General features: G+C 38.6%; 1 protein-coding gene across 2 annotated transcripts; it reads left to right on the top strand.

Moving 5' to 3' along the window:
- The first annotated feature begins 9,817 nt into the window (after positions 1–9,817).
- Positions 9,818–16,364, top strand: LOC102712995. 2 transcript variants are annotated; one of them, XM_040524603.1, is made up of 13 exons: positions 9,818–10,304; positions 10,459–10,559; positions 10,661–10,747; positions 10,855–11,008; positions 11,127–11,426; positions 13,116–13,255; positions 13,333–13,524; positions 13,612–13,684; positions 13,760–13,904; positions 14,067–14,174; positions 14,263–14,356; positions 15,411–15,484; positions 16,009–16,364. In XM_040524603.1, the coding sequence occupies exons 1-12, from the start codon at positions 10,131–10,133 to the stop codon at positions 15,442–15,444; spliced, it is 1,602 nt and encodes a 533-aa protein (XP_040380537.1). In that variant the 5' UTR covers positions 9,818–10,130; the 3' UTR covers positions 15,445–15,484; positions 16,009–16,364. The 2 variants fall into 2 exon arrangements, with proteins under 2 accessions (XP_040380537.1, XP_040380536.1); XM_040524602.1 differs by having other exon boundaries at positions 13,760–13,913.

Here is a 16,364-nt window from a genome sequence, read left to right as displayed (position 1 = left end):
GAAAGTGGATTCTTGTGCTTTCTCATAGAAAGCTGCAGGGTAGAGCGAATTGCAATCTAGGGTTGGGCAAGCCACCTTGATCTTGACCTTGGTGGTCGATTGAAAGGGTTGCTAGTCCCTAGGTGTGAATTCGAGGACCCGTGTTGGCCTTGTGGGAGGAAGCCAAGAGTGGGAAAGGATCGAGAGAGATCCCGCTCGCAGGAGCGTCTCAACGGAGAGTAGGATCGAAAGATTCGAACTTCGGGATAAATCACTCGTGTCTTTGTTCTTGTGATTTCGTGTTCTGTTTATTCCTGCGATCTTTCTGCTGTTTTCTTCCACACACAATCACATCATGTTTCCACGAACATCACTGAAAAGGTAGACTGTCAAGTTTGCATTTTTCACTGATCGGACGGTCTGGTGTTCTAACCAGGATGGTCCGGCCAGAGCTCTCGGCCCAACCCGAGATGGTCCGGCCTCTGTACTGACCGCTGCGATTTGAAAGAATTTTCAGGACACCTATTCACCCCCTCTAGGCTCTCTCTAGGGCTTCATATAGATCTTGGATGTTTGTCCGCGGTCTATAGCCGATGATTTTTGTCGATCTACATGCTTATCATATTTACATCAATAGAGTAGCCGATTGCATTATTGCATTATTTTTATACCAATTGGCTTGATTTACTTAGATCGGCAGTTATTTATGTTGCATCGGCTTTTGAGAATTACATGCAAATTGGTTTTAGCCGATCGCAACACATGATTCATTGTTTATTCCAAGTAATTCGTTGGTTTATTTATTAGCCTTATCGATCTTCATGTTTCCTATAATCATATCATGCTCGACTACATACTGTCTTGGTTAAGTCCAATCTCTACACGTCTAGTTCGATCTGGTTATAGGGGCTCGTCCGATCGGCTAAGATTAATAGGTGACTCGGCGGATTACGTTGGTCTAATGTTTGTTTTCAAGTCTATTTCTATTGGTGTTTCTAGCCGATCCATGCTTTTTTACAGCCGATCGTTTATCCTATTGGCTAACCATTACAACATCTACATCCGTTCGGCTGCATATTTATTCACCTATCGGCTCGATAGCCGATCGGCTTGTTTTACCGTTCGTCTTCTCAGTTGCAGGATCAAACTGACTGGCACGCCCGCGCATCTTCTAAGATTTAGGTCCTGCACTGGAGTTGTCTAAGATTGACTCCCAAGCCTATGTGTGTAATCGTTGATTGTTATTTTCAGCGTCAACAGAAAGAAGAGAAAAAATAAAGGAAAAAGGAAGGAGGGAAAAAAAGAAATTGCCTCTAATTTTGCTGATTTTTATTAAGTTTATTTAAGCAAATTTTATTGACTGCAATTCAAATATAAATCATGTTAATAATTTAAAACACTTTTGGGACATTTTAGAACATCCGAAAAGCTTCCAATTAAATTAAATTAAATTAATTTATACATTGTTTTTCTCTTGAACTTTAATTAAACAAATTATTTTTAATGCATTATTTAATTATTTTTGGCTAGGGTAAAACTCATGACGTGATAATTGTTACTGGGGAACAAGAGTTTGAGGGGTACGAGTTGTTAATTATACTGTTTGGTTGGTGGGTATGGGAGCTTTAGGAGGGATCGAAAGGGGGAGTTTATGAGCAAATTCTCACCTTTTTAATAACTGGAAAGGGGTGCTAATTGGAAGGACAACCCCTGCTTAATACGAGGGAATAAATGGGAGCCATAGATCATCACTTAAAATCCAATTCCACCGTAACTCCCTTAGTCTTATCTCTATTTCCAAACAAGTAATTGAGAATAGAAATGAAACTCTTAGGGCACGTACAAAGGTACTTAATAGCTGACTCTCTCACTCGCCAAATAAGCAAATTTGGTGACGTGGAGGAGAGAGAGAAAAGCCGTTGTTATGCATGGCAACGGCTTAGAGTCGACTCTTAGCATTTATTAAAGGAAACTTCCTTGCATGAGGGTGTATAAAAAGAAAACTAGCATAATAAAAATATTTTATTGCATTAATGAAAAAACCACACCCGACTCTACCTTTGTATATATCATTATGAATAGACTCTTGTTGCTGACGTGGCTTAAGATAAAGCCCATAATAGGCTCTGCTATTGAACATGTTCAATGATGGAGCCCACTATGGGCTCTATCTTAAGCCACGTCAGCAACAGAATTCTATTTTATAATGATACGTAGAAAGGTAGAGTCAGGTATGGTTTCTTCATTAATGCAATAAAATATATTTTATTATGCTAGTTTCGTTTTTATCCACCCTCATCCAAAAAAGTTTCCTTTAATAAATGCTAAGAGTCGACTCTAAGTTGTTGTCATGCATAATAACAGCTTTTCTTTCTCCTTTCCTCACTTTCCTCCACGTCACCAAAGATTGAGAGAGTCAGCTAGTAGGCACATTTGTACGTGCCACATCCCAAATTTATTCTTGGAGTTAAATGAAATTCAATTTTAGAAATTATTTAACAAAGTCAAGAGAGAAACCAATTAAATTAAAAGGCTTAAATACACTAACAACATTTGTAATGGGAAATAGACAATAATATTTTTTTCTTATATTATTGGTACCAAAATACACTAACAACATTTGTAATGGAATTTTAAGAGCAAAATAAGTATTATTAAGCACTTAAAATCCATATCAGGAATTAAGAGAATTAAGAAAAAAAATGAAATTTGCCTCCTTGATTCTAGGCTGTTTTCTACCCATTTTCTTCCCTGGCCCACTCTCTTTCCTCCCCTCCCCTTCCCTTCGGCCAACCTCGGCCCCGCTCCCCCCCCCTCCCCCTTTAGCCGGTTGGGCCAACCCACCCCTATTCAGCCTAGTTGGCTCGAGCCTCTCGGTCACCGATAGGTTTGACCTGTCTTCCCCCCTTTGGTTGTCGCCTTCATTGCGGATTTCTGCACGCCCTCATGTTGCTCCTACAGCCTGCCGCCCCACCAACAATCGTCTCCATGCCCATTTTACGCGCATGTGTGCTGCCTCCCACCCGCAATGTTCGACAAGGTGGTTATCCATCGCTCCACATTGCCCGGGGTTTTGGTTTATTTCTAAGTGTTGCCTAAGCTTGTATAGAATCGCAAGGCAAGTCACATTGCAATCCTTGAGTATATTGTAGCATATTTTAAAACACTATATTCATTTGGGATGAAACACTATATTCATTCTCATTTTACCTATCAAGCTTGAGGCTCTAAATGGAAGTAGTTCGTGATTTAGGATTTACTGCACGACTAAAACATGACTAATGGTGGGCTGCAAGTGCATGTTTTTGCTAGTCGCCACTCATGGCGGTTAAGCATCGGTTCACATTAAACCTTGGGAGAATAAATCGTACTTATCGAGCCAGCGTGGGCAATAGATGGGCTAGAAGTACAGCTCTTCCCTCTGCTAGGCAAGAGTAGGCAGGATGGAGTTGGGTTAGGTTTTGATACCTTTTGCCAATTTAATCCTACATGTTTTCACAATTTAAGTTGTTTGTTCATATTGTTCTTGCTAGTTCTCAATTGCTTGCAGGAACAAACATACTCGTGGTTGGGCTGATCGTGCATTTGTCGAGATCACAACTGCCTGGACAAGTGTAGTTGGATCGCTAACATCACTCCACTCAATCGTCTGATACTCTCATCGAAAGATTAGGACACCCTAGTTTATATCAAGTTGTATCAGAGCTTCCATTGCTCCGTGAGAGATTTCTTGTTTTGTAATTTTTGTTTTACCTACAATACAGAAAAAATCCCCCAAAAATATAGAATAGCTTACCTGTGATCCAAGACAAATTTAATCCTTTTACGAGTTGATGCTTAGTCTTAGCTTTAGTTTTCTGTTATGTCATAGTGTTTTGTCGTTTTGAGTTTTGAGTTCTTGCCACATTCATCGCCACCATCACTGTGGGATACCCAGATATGGGGTATCCTATGTACTATACGAATCTGTATGGGAAAGAAGGTTCTAAATTGTAAAGGAAATATAAAGATAGATATCATGTTGTAACTGACTAAGTACATGCCAAGGAGTAGTATTCTATGTTTGGGGTTCGATAACCAATTGGATGCGAGTCAGTTTAGACTTAGTCGAATCAAATTATGTCTCTATCTCTTGTAACCTTGTGTCCCCCAGTATATAAGAGAAGATAGGGATCCCTCGAGGGTCACAGTCTAATAGATCATTGCTAAGCATGTTCTAGGATCTTAGACAATCAATCTATATATAAGTAGGAGTAGGGTATTATCTCATTCTGAGAGTCTGAACCTAGGTAACCCCTGTTCCTTGCGCACCATTGTACTTTCAATCTCATGGGCCACCCATATATTATTGCAGATATAAAACATCGACAATCACCATCTTTGCCGCCATCCAACAAATCTCTTTTCGTTGTGCATGATCTGATTTGTTCTTTCTGTTTGTGTCATATCTATTTCATTCCTTTGAATCCAATTGCCTTTTGAGTCTGCCACCACACCGAAAAAAAACCGATATGACTGCCTTTCCCTAGAACAACCATAACTTTCTCATACAGATTCGGAATTGGGCAAAAATTAGATCCACAAACATCTATAGAAAAAGTTACATCTGGGTTTGTTCAAATCAAAATCATGAAATTACACTTGCAATATTGTGTTTTTAAGGTGAGAAGCCTCAGAAACTCGTTTGTAGAATTTTGAACATTCTACAGGTCCATAGTTTGTCCATTTGACCTCAAATTTTCTATAGTTAATTCTTTTGTGCTCTTAGGTAGAATGAAAATATCAATAAAATAAAATAAGTGCACACTCTCTCCTCTCCACTAGAGAGAGAAAGCGAAAAAGAGGAGCATATAGCGAGTTTTCTTGGAGCCTCGATATATCCTATATTTTCTATTCGTCACCTCCTTTCATCGTTCCTAATTTGTGTTTTGTGGTTAGGCTCGTGTCCCTTTTTTTCTTCTAGCCTATGACCGACACGGTACCAACCTAGAATGATTATTCATCTTCTATTCATCAAGAGATGCTAATGGGCATGTTGCATTGTGGCTTAGTAGAGAACGAGGAGGCCATTGTAGCTCGATTTTTAGGAGGTTTAGACTGAGAAATTTATGATATTCTTAGTTATAAAGAGTATAATAATATAACTCAGATATTTCACTATCCTTGCAAAGTTGAAAGAGAGGTGCAAGGACAACGTGGGCGCACAAAGGCTAATTTTTCTGCAGGTAGAGCTCCATGGATGTCTCGGAGTGGCACTGCCCAAGCAAGTCGATCATCGGTCTCGGCACTAACACCAACATCGCTCCATTCGATTGACTTATGATCTAATCGAAAGATTGGGACACCCTAGTGCACATCTTGTGTGTAAAATGAATTAAAGAGCATATTCCAATCCAAGCTTTCATAGTTTGAATAATAAATTAACTGAAGTACAAGGATGTAACCCATCCTCAACATAATCATTGGGCTCATCATTTATGTCCAGGATGTCCTCTTTACTTTTATCTCTAAGCAATATCAAGGTATGTAATTTAGGTATTGTATAATTCTCATCAATACCATAAAAATATATTTTAGCTAGGAATGAGTCCACCTCTTGATCTAGCTTGTTTGATTGGCTCCATGTAATAGGTCCATTGAATAATGCAACTAGTCCTTGCTCTTCCATATCTAACTTTGGATTTGTCATATGTGCAACCACTCCTTTGGACTTATGCAGTAACAAGGTTGGTTTATGCAATGATGGTGTTGGTTTACACAATGACGGTGCATGTTTACTTGGTGTAGCAACATAATTGGTAGGATAATTTCTATCAATATCTCTATGCATTTTTAGAATTGCAGTCATGTGTATCTCAAAATCTTCTCCCTTACTCTATGGGTATGCATTTCTATGTTAGCCAAACTTAGAGGTGGCCCTAGCAGCATCACTAGGTTGATTAGGTGTCTGTAGAATGCCAATAATAAGAGGAGGTGGTTCAGCTCAGGTTTGCGAAACCGTGAAAACTGCGATGGTTACCGCGGTAACCGCGCTCTCCGTCGGAGCACGGCTTCGGTATATCGCGGTAACCGTCCGCAAATTTGATCCAAATTTAAAAATTTAAGGAAATTTATGGAAAAAATATATGATGTAGAGATTGATTTGTAATGATGTTTGGTGAAAAAATTGATGAAAAAACTAAATTTACAAATGAATAAAAATCCAATACCAAAAAATGGTTAGGTAAAATAAAAAATGGTATTGTTCACACTTCATAGCACCTAGTTAAGTATGTATTTGATACATGAGACACATATTTAAATGTTTGCAGCACTTAGTTGACTATGTAGTTGATACTTGATACATGAGACATATTTTTTATTGCGTTAGCTATTTGTGACGTAGATAGTTAGTAATTTTTTTGTAGGCTTTTTGTTAATTTCCAGTACCCAAGCTAAGGTAAATTATATATGTACTGATGTAGTCATATGTTTGTAGACATGTATTAGTTTTATACGTAATATTTGATTGGAAGTATACTTGTGATGCCAAAATTTGTCAAGAATTTAGAAAAAAATCATGTTAAAATTTTTTTCCCATATAACTTGTCCTAAATGTCACAAATATAGTTACGTACTAGTTTTCTAGTTTTCTTGTATTTTTACAGTTTTTTCAAAATTAATTTGCACCTAATTGTCAGATTACACTAGCCACAGTTTTTGGCCGATAACGCGCGGTTTTGACCCAAAACCGCACGGTGACCGCGGATTTTAAATTCAAAATTTTTAGATTCAAATTTGTCGTATTTTTCACGGTTTTTGCGGTATCCGCGCGGGATCCACGGGTGCGCGGTACCGCGGTTTTCGTGAGTTCCACGGTAAGGGAAACCCTGGTTCAGCTCACCTGTTGAAGCCCATGCTATTAGTCACCAGATCTCTACAGTGCAAAGAAAGAAAGAACTTCTACCTAAGTTTGTGTTCTTTTCCCTGGTTATTCTCGTATTTTTTTTCTCGGCTTTTGCATGCATGATTCTCGAATTACTAAACTATGTATCTTTGGCAAAAACTTTTCATATAAAAGTTCATCATCTCACATTTCTAAAATAGATTTTTAACTTTATAGTAGCTAATTCTATTGTTCACACCATTAAATAACTATCACAAAAATCAAATCATCTTTCATCTTGAGCTGAAAAAGAACAACAACCTAAGTAAATAAATTTCTACCATCCAATTAAATGGACAAGCGGAAGAACTCTTATACCTCGTGAGTCATAAGGAGAAGCTTGCAAGAGCATTTCCAACAACTCATCTAAATTTCATCATCTATATTATTATTTAGATGACCATTCAAAATAGATTCTCTATTCATATCATGCATCACTCCAATAAAACATTCATATTGCATCATTTAATAATTTATAACCACCTCCTCTCATATTGATATTGCTCTCTCCTCTTGTGATTGGATGTTGATATATGGATGGAGGAGAGAGAACATCCATATTTGTAGTTTATCTTTCTAGTATGGATGATGCTCTATTTTTAGATGACTGGATAAATGATCTGCTGGAACCCATTTCCCCCTCACATTATCCATTTTAGGATGGATGATAGGATAGATGATCCATTGGGTTTGCTCTAAGCCTCCAAGAGTTTTGCACAGCCATCTAGTCTAGACAACCTTTAGTTGCCTATCACATTAAGAAACAACAACAATAAACATCTTTCTATATTGATTACGTGGCATGAGTAAATAAAAAATAAGTGGGAGGTAGTTCAACCTCTTTATTGAAACCTTTGTTATTTAATAGCTATTAGATTTCACTTGTTATCTTTATATTAATTACTTTATACTAATATATTCGCCTAGTAAATCCATTCATCAGTGAACAAAAAGATTCATATACTAATTATAAATTTTCAGTTGTAAATATAAATAATCACCCATAATATATCATGGGTACATATAAATCCAAAATAATTCTCAACTTTTATATAAGATGGTGGACAAGTAGACGTAGGTGTAAGTACACCGTCTCTCGAAACAATCCCTCGCACCTGATGGCTCAACCATGAGTAGTATTAGGGGATGACGGGGCCTAGGCTCAGCCATAGGGAGTAAGGACATCTTTAGTGCATATTTTCTTAGCAAGTTATAAGGTTAGACAAGTCGTGAGGTGCTGGTTTTGGTCAAGTGTGTTCCAATATTTAGACTTATATAGTTTAGACTAAGGTGGACCCATTGAGATAAAAAAATACCATCCTTCTCACCTTTTCCCACCCTATAACATTAAATATTTAACTAAAATGTTTTTTTAATCTAAGTACCAGTTGCTAAATAGGCCATGGGTGCTTAAAAAAATCTAGCATAACAACCTTACTCCAATGTATAGCATCAGTATCACATATTTATCCCTTCTTTATGCACCTCCATAGAACACACGGTAGAGCTGTCCTAGGAGGGGATGACGGGGCCCACACGTATGCCTCTCGCACTCCACACCACACCTATCCGCTCTGGGATTTTGGACTATTTACCATCTCCCCCAATGGAGCACTCCCAAATACCATCTTCCCAGAAAACTTAGATTATTTGTCACCCTAACCCTACAACTTAACTCTCCTCTGTCATTTTGAGCCCATTACAAAGAAACATGGCTGCCACATCAGCATGCAACGTGGGGCCAACGACAGGATATGTGCATCTTACCCCTTTGCCAGTGTTGACATGAAAAAATAAAGGGAAGATATTCTGACCGACAAAATTAATTCCACCGAGCCGGGCTTCTTAACCACCAGATGATACTCATTTACTCGTGGCCACTGTGTCGCACCGAATATCTGACTCTTTATCTCATAGCTAATTATTTAATTTTTTACATAACTTTATTTTTATTAGATGGTAAAACATAAATAATACCTATATGCATGACTGATTTTTTAAATTTTTTAATAAAATTTTCAAATAAAACAATTGATATTGAAATTGATATTGAGGGAAGAGTCCATCTATAAATACAATTAGGAAACATCTAAAATTTCAGTTAAAAAGAATTAGATTAGAAATACAATTTAAGAATTATAAATAAAAAAGTCCATGTGTAAAGACCGTTTAGAAAAATTCAAATCTCGATTATTAAAATAATTGATGTTGAGAGAAGTGGCCATCTATAAATACAATTCTAAAATTTCAGTTTAAAATTGGGAAAAATTAAGAGAAAAGGTCGATATATATATAAATACAATTTAGAAGTATCTAAAATTTAAATTATAAATTAAATATTATGTAGAAAAGAGTTTCTAAACAAGTATAGTTTAGAATATAGGTAAATGAGTTCCACATAAAAATATAACTTAGAAAAATTTAAATTTAAATTAAGAATTAATATGCGTGGGCCACCATACTAGTTTTATAGAGCTAGATCATCGAGCCATCACATTGCATAACACACTAAATGCAACAAAAACTAACAAGTTCTTAGGTTCTTTCACACAAGATGCTGCTAGGGGCAACACTACAATTTCACCACCCCAAAGCCACGATTACTCACAATCTGACCATAAAACTAGACAAACGTTAGATCAATAAATCTGTGAAATCAGTTAGAGTCGACCACGAAAAGTGACATTTGCGTACACCCTCTCGGGATGATAGCAAATCATTAAAAAAAAAAAGTCCGATCCGCTCTAGCCGGACCTTCGGCCGCCCCAACCGGTGTAGCACTAGCGAGCCGTCAAAAACAGTAATAACCAAGCAAACGGCAACACCAACGAACACCACCTCCCCCTCCCACGCGCGTTAGCGGGCCGCGCCGCGCATCCCCTCCCTCCCTCGCGCCTCAAACCGAAAAAATCATTTTTGGAGCGAGGCGGGGGCGAGCTAGAGGAGCGAGACGAGGAAGTCGAGAGGACGCGTCGTGGAGGGAAGTTTTGAAAAAAATTTCGTCCCCTTCTTCCCTTCCATTTTTTTCCCCTTTCCCCCACCCGTTGGGCGCCATGATCCCCTCCCCCTCCCCCGCTCGCCGCTGAAATTTTCGCCACATTAATCACCTTCCTTCGCGAGGCCACCACCGCGCAAATCCCCATCCTCGCTAGCTTCGCCTTCGCCCTCCCCAGCGAGCGAGCGCCCACTTCACATCCTCCTCCTCCTCGCCCCCTCCGATTCGACCATGGAGGCTGACGGGAACGGCGGCGGCGGCGTCGTGGTGGTGGTGCCGCGGGAGGGTGCGGCGGCGGTGAAGCAGGGGGCGGCGGCGGGGAAGGGGAAGTCCGGCGAATCCAAGGGGGTGCGCGTCGTCGGCGGGCGGATCTATGATCCGGAGAACGGCAAGACCTGCCATCAGGTGAGCTCCCTCCCTCCTCTCACCTACCTTGCCGGTGTCTCGCGAGGAGTCGTCTCTGTTCTTCCCGGTGGTTGGGTTGGGTTGGGTTGGATCTGAGGAAGCCCTTGCCTTGGCTTACCACCGGGTTTGCTCTGTTTCTTTGCTCCCCCTGCAGTGCCGCCAGAAGACGATGGACTTCTCGGCGTCGTGCCACAAGGTCAAGAAGAACAACAAGCCGTGCACGATCCTGTACTGCCGCAAGTGCCTGAAGAACAGGTGAGGGGGAAATTTCTGCTCTTCTCTTCCTCTTTTGTGAGCTTCATTCAGTGGGCATGGCGAGGCTAACCCGTGTGATTTCTGAGCGATTCTTGGCGCAGGTACGGCCAGCAAGTCGAGGAGGTGGCCAAGGACGACGCCTGGACTTGCCCCAAGTGCAGGGACATCTGCAATTGCAGCTTCTGCATGTGAGCTGACCAAAACCTGATGCTCCAGCGAGCGGCCATGGTGATTGGTTATCTATGGCTCTCGTTTTTGTTATCAGAAAGTGATGGGGCTTTGATTTGTTTGGCAGGAAGAAGAAGGGGCTGGAGCCCACGGGAATACTCGCCCATGCTGCTAAGGCTTCAGGTTGTGACTCGGTTCATGACTTACTGAGTAAGGGGAAAGATGCGGTGGCTGCCGCGCAGAAGAGCGCCCAGCAGAAAGTGAGATCTGCGCCGCTGAAGGTGCGCGGCGTTCAGGATTGGCACAATTCTTTTTGTCACATTACGATTCACCGTTGTATCATGTGATTGTTCAGTATGTTTGATATGCTTTGCTGATCCTGTTGTTATGTACAAGCAGAAGAACCCAAAGAGGGCTCCAGAGTCAGATGCTGCTACTGATGAACCTTTGGCTGAAGGGGATGAGAATATATGCATTGATTTCAATGCCTTCGCTTCTGCACCAGTGAAGAAGCAGAAGAGAAGCAGGAAGGTCGATGGTGTTGTAACTTTGATGAAGGACGAAAGCCCTGATGTTCCCCAGAATAAAGTTGTTTTGCCCAGGGGCACTCCAGTCACTAGTGTTGCCGGTGCAGAGTGGGAATCTGAAGATGTTGGTCCTGCGCTTCAGTTCTTTGAATTCTGCCGCACATTTGCTGAGGTAGTTACGAAAGAAAGAACAATGTTATTTAATAGCATGATTACACATGCCTTGTCAGAGTAATATCTTGCTAGCATTTGCAAGAGAATAAAATGCCAAGTTCTTTTTTTTTGCATGTCTGATGCATATTATGTTTTGGTATGAAGTATGACAATGTAAAAATGCATTTATTCCTGGTAAATACAGAAGTGTTGACATTAGATCTTCTTGCAAGTTTGGGATCCTATCTAGACATGGTGAGGAATGTGATGGTCTATGTGTTTAGGTAAGGCATGCCATGATGTTATACAAAAGAAAGGCAATAGATATTTGGATTAGAATTTGGAGAGGGAGATAACGAGGTGACAGCAAGTGGGCAAAAGGAAATATGACTATTTGTTGAGTTCACTGTATGCATTAAAGAAATGCAATTTCTCTCTGCAATTTGCTAACAGAAATACAGGCTATCTGTTAATTGTCCCTTTGATTTGTACAATATTCAAACAACTCTTATTTTTAATTAGAAAGTTGCATTATATTTTAAGGAACTTCTTGTCCATATGATATACATGTGCACATTAAATTGGGGACAAAACCTTTTAGTTATATTTTTTGGTTTGTAATTCAAACCATATAGTAACTTTCATATAATCAAACCATGTAATAATTTACATATAATTCAAACTAAATGTTATTATGTTCTTTCATGGATCTTTTATTGTGATAGCTGATAAGCTGTGTGTTTAGCTACCAAAGTTAATGTTTCATTCAATATGATGCCTCTTGCAAATGGTATGTATAGAGCTCTATAGTTTTGCTCTTAGTTTGAACAAAGTTTGAACTTAGAACTAAAGCAACTATTCAAATGATAGCTAAGCTTATTCTTTTTGTGCTAGTTAATCATTTATTTCTTCTATTATAAACTAAACACGAGTCCTTAAGGCATGATTTTAGTGCACTACCAAAAAATTGTAAAACTTGCTTTTTAGGCAAAGTGATAGTTATCTTAAATTGCTATGTTCATTTCTAACAGGCGCCATGAAAATAATCAGTGTGTATGTTTTTTGCAACTACTGCAAGAGTGCGAGTCCTGTTCCTTTGCGATTCGTGCACCCCAAGTTCTTAGTTTTTTTAGTAAGCCTTTGATGTGGGTCTTAGGATCGCCTTGCATTATAATCTGAAGTTTGCGATTGCTGCAAGTGACCGCTGCTAAACACAGTGCAAATGCAAGCAGAATTGAGCGTAAGAGTACCTGTATATGAGCACAAACTAACATGTACATGCCATGCTACATATAGGATATGCTCAATAATTTTACTACCCCAGGCGTATCATTTTACCGCTGATCTTGTGTATATATCATACATAACTTCAGATACTCTCTTTTTTCCATCCATGTATACTGCTTGTTTCATCAATAACAAGACAAAAATATCTCAGTAATTAATGTACTAAAATTGCTGTGGCCGTTGGTTTTGAACAATGCTTTTTCTGCTATCTTGTTTTACATATATAAAGCATGCATTTATTTCTGATGGACATAACAATTTGAGTCATGTTTTGCTTCTTTTTAATTGAATCGGAAATTTTAAAACTACACCTTGTTTCCTTAGTTAATATGCTAATCTGCTCTGAGTGTCACATGTATATTCAGATTATGTTTTTGTATTGCAAATGGAATAACATACCAAATGGTTTTTTTTCCCGTAGATTTTTCAAGTAAGGAAGGGTCAACCAGAAAGAATCCTCCGGGACATAGCTGGAGGTCGTGGACTTCGAGTGGTGTCCTCGGTCGTTTCTGACTTCCACATAACTCTGTTATCTATCATCCAAGAAGACCGAGGAATGAAGTACATACATCCCAAGCTCAGCCTTGTTTTTATTAATGCAGTTCATAAAATTATAAATGAGATTATTTTGTTCTCAGGCCTATAACATATTCAAGAGATAACGACACATGGATTGTCGATGTTGGAAAATGTATAAATGAGTCAATCATTGCCCCAAAGGAACTCCCTCTTGACTCCTTAGATCAGGGGGTATCGGGATATAAAAACCTGAGCCCTTCTTGTAAGCTCCGTGTTCTGAACTTTTTGTGTGATGAAAGTCTCTCTACTGAGTAAGTATTAGCTACACATTTGTTTGAAATTTCCTTCTCTATTATGCTGTTATTACTGATGTTTTAATTACTATTAACATTGTTCAGAAAGTTGAGGAATTGCATATTATCTGAAAGCAAAAACCCTTCCAAAGAAAAAGCTCCGTCTGCAAAAGAAAAGGTTTTGATCTTAGCTTGCCTTGCCCCCACTTGTTACATGGTTTGAGCAATTAGCAAAATTTCTCTTGTTTGTTAGGAGCCAAAAGAAGAAACAATAAAGAAGAACACAGATGAAGTAGCACTTGTGAAAACTGAAGACGGAGCTGTTACTGTTGAGGAAGATAAGAATGGCGTTTCTCAACAAAAGGATGTGAAAGAAGGCAAGCATGCAGACACAAATGGTACAAATGGTATTACTAAACATGATTGCCATAGCCTTCTAAACTGATTCGATAGAACATTTTGCATGATCTCCTGCGCTGTTTGTTTCCTGTAACGTGCTGGAGATTAAACGGATCATTGTTATTAATTTTTTTCTCAATTATGAATTATGGCAACATTAGAAAAGAAGCATGGAGGTTTCCTAAGAACTAATCCTGTCATGGTTAACAAAGCGGGAATCTATTGGAAGCTGGATGACTATTGTAACAACACAACAATGATGCTCCAAGGTTTGTTTGGAAGTGTTATACAACAAACTTTACTTCCTCTTAAGTTCTGCAATCAAAAATTGGTTGTATAACATCATGTCTATATCAGAGGTTGATGCTGACAATTCAGTGGGGAACAAAGACATGTGGTTTATGCTTAATGAAGATGAAGAGAAAATAGTAGAAAACTATATATCCACAATGTAAGGATGTTTTCATATCAGTTTATTTGGTTTCATTTTTATCTTCTATAAATCAGGTATGTCTGCTGTTTGGTACGCTGTGTATGTCACCAAAGTATTTTGGTGGAAACACTGTTTGATATTTTATCTGCAGTAGATCCACTAGTTGTGGTAACAAAATTCGTTTTTTCTAATACACTGTTTCCATGACTGAACCACCTGGACATTGTATCCTGTGAAGGAAGATCCTGGGTAATATGATGATGCATTTTCTGTATCTTGGAATATGCAGTGGGGGTATTATTTCCTGAGAAAGCAGCATATTGTTATGCTCATGAAGCTTAAATATCTCAACTGACTTATGCTTTAGTTATAAGATAAAGAAAATTGAAGAGCATAAAACAGCATATCTAACTAGAAGTTACACTGCATTGGACGGTTTATTTCACATATCAAGTTTGCATTTTCAAAGTTTCATAATCATATTACTGGATATGGATGAAATGATGAATATATTTGTGTCTCTGTACCTCACTACTATAGCTTCCACAGTCCACACATTTTCCTAGCTGAAACGATGCACCATTGGAAAGAGTTTATTTTGCATATCAAGTCAGTGGTTCCTTATTTGTTCTTCTTAATTGAAACCTTTTGTATATTGTACAGGGTTTAGAATCATAATTGACAACGGAGTGGGGTATTGAGATGTAACATCATTATACCCCACTAGCTTTATGTTCTAATTTCAGGAAATATTACAAAATTAAAATTTGACTTCAGAAGTATACAGAGAATTATTGCCAAGATTGATCTTGCCCTCACTGGCTTAATTTTTAGGAAATACTATATTAAAAATTCATCATTCAAAAAAATTATAACTTGTCATTGATTTCCTTAATTGGCAATGTTTTACTACCTACTATTGTTTTCAATAACTTTCTGTCTTCCCTCTTGTCTCAGAGAGCACACAAACTAAGTTCACCATTTTTTTTGTCAACTCCATGAATAGTAGAAATTGTCTTTGTTGACACAGTTCTTTGCTGATCTGACATGTGATTGTAACTGGTTAATACAGGCCTAAACGCAGGGGGAGAAAACCTGCATCATAGTCTACTGAATATACTGTCTAGGTTCCTCACCTAGCTGAAGGTACTTTTTAACACTTAATGCATTTTTATCTGGCAGTACACCCATTTTCATTTTCTCAGTATGTTAGAGCTTCATTTCATATTGGTCCTACATTTAGTCTGGGATAGGAGCTCCTGCATCATTTTGTATATGTGACTTCTGCCTACATCATTGATCTTTTACACGCTATCAGTCAGTTATATTTTTGTTGATTTAATTTCGAGTTGAGAACAGGATACATGCTACACATGTGCGTTTTGGTACTTTATTACTTTTTACTGGATTTTTGGTCCTGTTATGTATGCTTACAAAGATATGAGCATCTATGCGAGGACATGCCCTCATGGATACTCAACTAATTAACATGAGTTTGGTTGCAGTCGTTCATATGTATGATCATTGTTTTAACCAGTCTTATCAGCCTGTTACTATGTTGAAGTGGTATTTACTCTGGTGTGTTGATGCCATGTATTTGTTGAAGTGGTATTACAATTCTATGAGGAGTTGAAACTGTGAAATAATCATTTCTGTTCTATTTTTGGCAGGTGGGCTATGCTAGTTGAGATGAGGCAATCTCTGTTGAGGCCAGAAGGGTCATTTTGCTACAGAAAAATTGTGCAATTACAGAAGAACCAAGAATTCTTGGGGGTTCATAGATTGAATCAGAAGCTTAAACATGTTTTGTCCAGATGTCAAAACCGGCAGCTTTTGTAACACCTTTTCAGTTTCCTAGATGATACTGATGGAGAATGTTGCCGAATGATCGTGTTGTACCAAAATGTTGCACTATAGCAAGAGTTTGCTATAGTTAGTCACCCTGTAACCTTGTTGTGGTTAAAGTTAAACTGTTGTTTAACAACATGTGACTGGCGATAATGACTATCCATTCTTTCAGTTCAGT

Source organism: Oryza brachyantha, chromosome 5 (genome assembly GCF_000231095.2).
Source record: "Oryza brachyantha chromosome 5, ObraRS2, whole genome shotgun sequence".
Taxonomy (NCBI): Eukaryota; Viridiplantae; Streptophyta; class Magnoliopsida; order Poales; family Poaceae; genus Oryza; species Oryza brachyantha.
The sequence above is the reverse complement of the archived record's forward strand: the minus strand, read 5'-3'. Positions and strand labels throughout refer to the sequence as shown.

Bases quoted from the DNA above. Each gene is read 5' to 3' on its own strand.
- LOC102712995 (XM_040524602.1), top strand. From the start codon at position 10,131: ATGGAGGCTGACGGGAACGGCGGCGGCGGCGTCGTGGTGGTGGTGCCG. The intron at 10,560-10,660 runs GTGAGGGGGAAA...TTCTTGGCGCAG, and splicing joins CGCAAGTGCCTGAAGAACAG to GTACGGCCAGCAAGTCGAGG. The intron at 13,525-13,611 runs GTAAGTATTAGC...AACATTGTTCAG, and splicing joins GATGAAAGTCTCTCTACTGA to AAAGTTGAGGAATTGCATAT.